Source organism: Betta splendens, chromosome 8 (genome assembly GCF_900634795.4).
Source record: "Betta splendens chromosome 8, fBetSpl5.4, whole genome shotgun sequence".
Taxonomy (NCBI): domain Eukaryota; kingdom Metazoa; phylum Chordata; class Actinopteri; order Anabantiformes; family Osphronemidae; genus Betta; species Betta splendens.
The window spans coordinates 13,402,043-13,405,573 of NC_040888.2; the positions used below are offsets into that span (position 1 = coordinate 13,402,043).

The 3,531-nt window shown below is 45.8% G+C and overlaps 1 protein-coding gene across 1 annotated transcript; it reads right to left on the minus strand.

Annotated features, from left to right (window-relative positions):
* Positions 1-1,160: 1,160 nt before the first annotated feature.
* On the minus strand, positions 1,161-3,531 carry LOC114861016 (keratin, type I cytoskeletal 13-like). Its single transcript, XM_029159986.3, has 7 exons — positions 3,093-3,531; positions 2,568-2,650; positions 2,232-2,388; positions 1,952-2,113; positions 1,732-1,857; positions 1,426-1,646; positions 1,161-1,345 (listed from the first exon to the last, which is right to left on the minus strand). Exons 1-7 carry the CDS (start codon positions 3,480-3,482, stop codon positions 1,234-1,236), a joined length of 1,251 nt encoding a protein of 416 aa, XP_029015819.1. The 5' UTR covers positions 3,483-3,531; the 3' UTR covers positions 1,161-1,233.

The window sequence follows — 3,531 nt, forward strand, 5'->3', positions numbered from 1 at the left end:
AGGTAGGGCTCCAGGGGAGTCAGCCCGTTGAACCTCGGGAGCTTGACCGGTGTTTTGGGTGTCGGGCTTGGTGCAGCGCTGTCCGGGACTGTCTCTGTTCGTGACGGTTGTTCATCACCGCGGGCTTTGCTCGTTTTATGCAGAGGAAACCTGGGGACGCTGGAGCCATCTGGTGCGTCTGGATCGCGGCCGCCCCGCGTTGGCCTCTCCCGCATCAGGTTATTCAGAAGCAAGCTGCTTTCCAGCACAGCTCGCTCCAGCTCCCGCAGTTCTCCTTCCATGGTTCCTCTTTCTAGTCTAACAAGACGGTTAAAGATCCCACTTCTGACACCAATGTTACGAGCCTCCGTGTGAACAGCACTTCTTTTATTTTCTTATAACAACAGCGGGGTCACAACAGGTCTCACCACAGTCGTTTTAGCTCCCCCGGAACTACACAGAACAAAAACTCCCGCCTCACTCTCCCGGGTCCCTTCTTTTTCCGAAAGCACACCTGGCGTCACGCAACAATCTGCGCTTCAAAATAAAAGAGCCACATAACACAATACGAACTGGAACAGTCAACCAAACTATGTACCCCCCCCCCCCCCCCCCGGATCGCTACAATATTATAGGAATATTACAGGAATATTATTCAAATAAATATAATTCTCAAACAACATTTTATTTACATAAGCATGTTATCATGGTTAAAACTTCATTTCTTTTTTGGGAATGGACAAGTGAAGAATAAAAGAGTTATTAGGTCTAAAACGTATGTTTGGCATTTTATTCATTTACATTTGATGACATCGTCATAAATCACAGACTATATGTCAGTGAATTGCTAGTATAAAATCATCTAGTGACTTTTAAAAATTGCTCTTCAAGAAAATCAAAAAGCAAGAAGCCTATTTACGTTTCCAGATAAGAACAAAAAACATCTTTAGGATCATTAGGGCTTATTGGTGATGTTGCCCAATGAAGCTGAAAAGGATTTTCATTAGTTTATTAAGTTTACTTTTTCAAGACTTTTAAGGCTCGTCTTTTTCTCTCTTTTTTTGTTGTTTCTAATGTTGTTTTTACTCTCGCTGCATGTTTAAAAACATGTATAAAACACGTCAGGGTTTCTACAGAGTAACATGTAGAGTAACGGGACAAACTGGTGCGACACAAACATCTCAGTTCATCAGAAGTGTTTTATTTGCATCTGTCTGAGAACGGTTGACATCACATCGATATTGTTGTTCCTCACTAAGACTCAACAACGTCTGACCGGATCTCCTCACCGTCAACGATTTCTTTGGTGACAATCACCACTTTACGAGTGGTGGTGGTTGTGGTTTTGGAGGAGGAGGAGGAAGAGCTGCAAAACAACATACAAACAAGTGTTATTTGTATATATATATGCATATAACAGTGGGCATAATGAACGCGATGACTTACGCTGAGCCGTCTCCATCCAGCAGTCTCCTGTACTCCTCAATCTCCTGCTGCAACCTGGTCTTGATGTCCAGCAGCATCTGGTACTCTTGTGCCTGACGCCCCAGGTCATCTTTCAGCTGTACCAGTTGAGCTTCTAGAGACGTTACCTGCTGCTGGTAACCTGCCAGCATTATGCTGTATCTGTTCTGGGTCTCGGCGAGTGTTGCTTCCAGTGACGATTTCTGAAGGAGAGGACAAACTGTGTAGGAACGATTTGAAATGCTATGGTGCACAGAAAGAAAGCAAGAAAAGGAAATCAAAGCTCACCATGCTGCGCTGCGACTGAAGCTCTATCTCCAGACTCTGAAGCGTGCGTTTGAGCTCGGTGATCTCAGAACGTGATGACTGAATGGACTCAGTGCTCACAGCAACCTCCTTAGTGATATCTTCAGACTGTAGAACAACAGATAAGATTATTGTCCTAAAAACGTCTTATTACAGTTGAATGAAGTTATTATACTGGCTACATCTGGTTTCTATCACCCACCTTGGCTTGGAACCAGGCTTCCAGGTCTTTTTGCTTTTTGGCAGCAACATTCTCATAGTGCTCTCTTATTTCAGACATTACAGCAGTCAGGTCTTGTTGAGGAGCAGCGTCCACCTCCACGTTCACTTGACCTCCCACCTGTGTCCTGAGATTCAGCAGGTCCTGCAGGATAACACGTCACATGACGATGACTTATGAGAATTTTTCTCTAATAAATGTACCAATTAAAAATCACTGATCACAATCTCATATTGTTATTGATTTGTCATTTCTGGCACACCTCCTCGTGGTTCTTCTTGAGGTGGATTAGCTCATCTCTCAGACCCTCGATCAGCATTTCCAGATCAGATCTCTGCAGGGTCAGATCATCCAGGACTCTCCTCAACCCAACAATGTCCGCCTCCACACCCTGTCGCATGTTCAGCTCATTCTCATACCTACAGCAGCAGCAACGATCACAACAGTTACTTCCAAAACATAAGCACTATCTGTCAAGAGCTTACATAGTCAACGGCAATGAAGAAAGAATGTTATGCATTAGAAATGACATCCTGAGGACTAATCATGTGGCTAGGCTGTTATGAACAAATTAAATGTTTAGTTTTTAAAAACTCACTTGATTCTGAAGTCATCAGCTGCCAGTTTGGCATTATCAATGGCCAGGCCGATAGATCCATTGGTGCGAGTGGAGTCTAGGATCTGAAAGCAGACAAAGCATTTTGTGCATTTATCCAGGTTGTTTTTCTTAATTCTGCTCAATTTTCTATACTATATTGTACATCTTTCCAGTTATAGACCTGATTTAAAAAACACAAGCACGTTTCCAGTTGAATGTGCTACATGCAAAACCAGAGCCGGAGCTTGAGCGCTTCCGTTTCAGGTCATCCCTGTTTGTTCTGGGTGTGGCAGCACCTGCAGGAAGCCATATCCGTGCTCTCTGTGACCTGCTGCCTTTCATGTCAGTTAAGACGCAGCTACGCACTTACTTAAACAGGAACAGTTTTACGAGCATTCGCACTGTGCCTCCATTACTATCTTATGAGAACCTGGTCTCACCTGATTCAAGAAGTCACTAACGATAGCAAAGTGTGAGGAGTAAATAAGACCCTGAGGCTTTCTAGGAAGTCAGAGGTGAGCTCACCTTTCCCTGCAGGTCTTGGATGGTGACAAAGTAGGCACTGTAGTCTCTGCTGTCTGGGGAGGACTTGCTCTCCAGGAAATGTCTGATCTTCAGCTCCAGGTCAGCATTGGCCTTCTCCAGGCTGCGCACCTTCTGCAAGTAGGCAGCCAGGCGGTCGTTGAGGTTCTGCATGGCAGCCTTCTTGTTGTCTGTGATGTCAACGGCATCGGCCAGGTTGAAGCCACCGCCTACAGAAGAAGAACCACCGGCGGAGAACCCAACGCTTGCCGAGGAGAAGCTCCTCGGGGCGCTGGCTCTGGAGATGACGACCCCACTGCCTCCGGAGCCAGCGTGCATGCTGGGGGCCCTCCTGCTGCTGTAGGAGGTGAAGTTGGTCGAACTGAGAGACATCGTGGAGCTGCTTTTCTGCTCTGGATGCAGAGGAGTGAGTGTAGGAGAG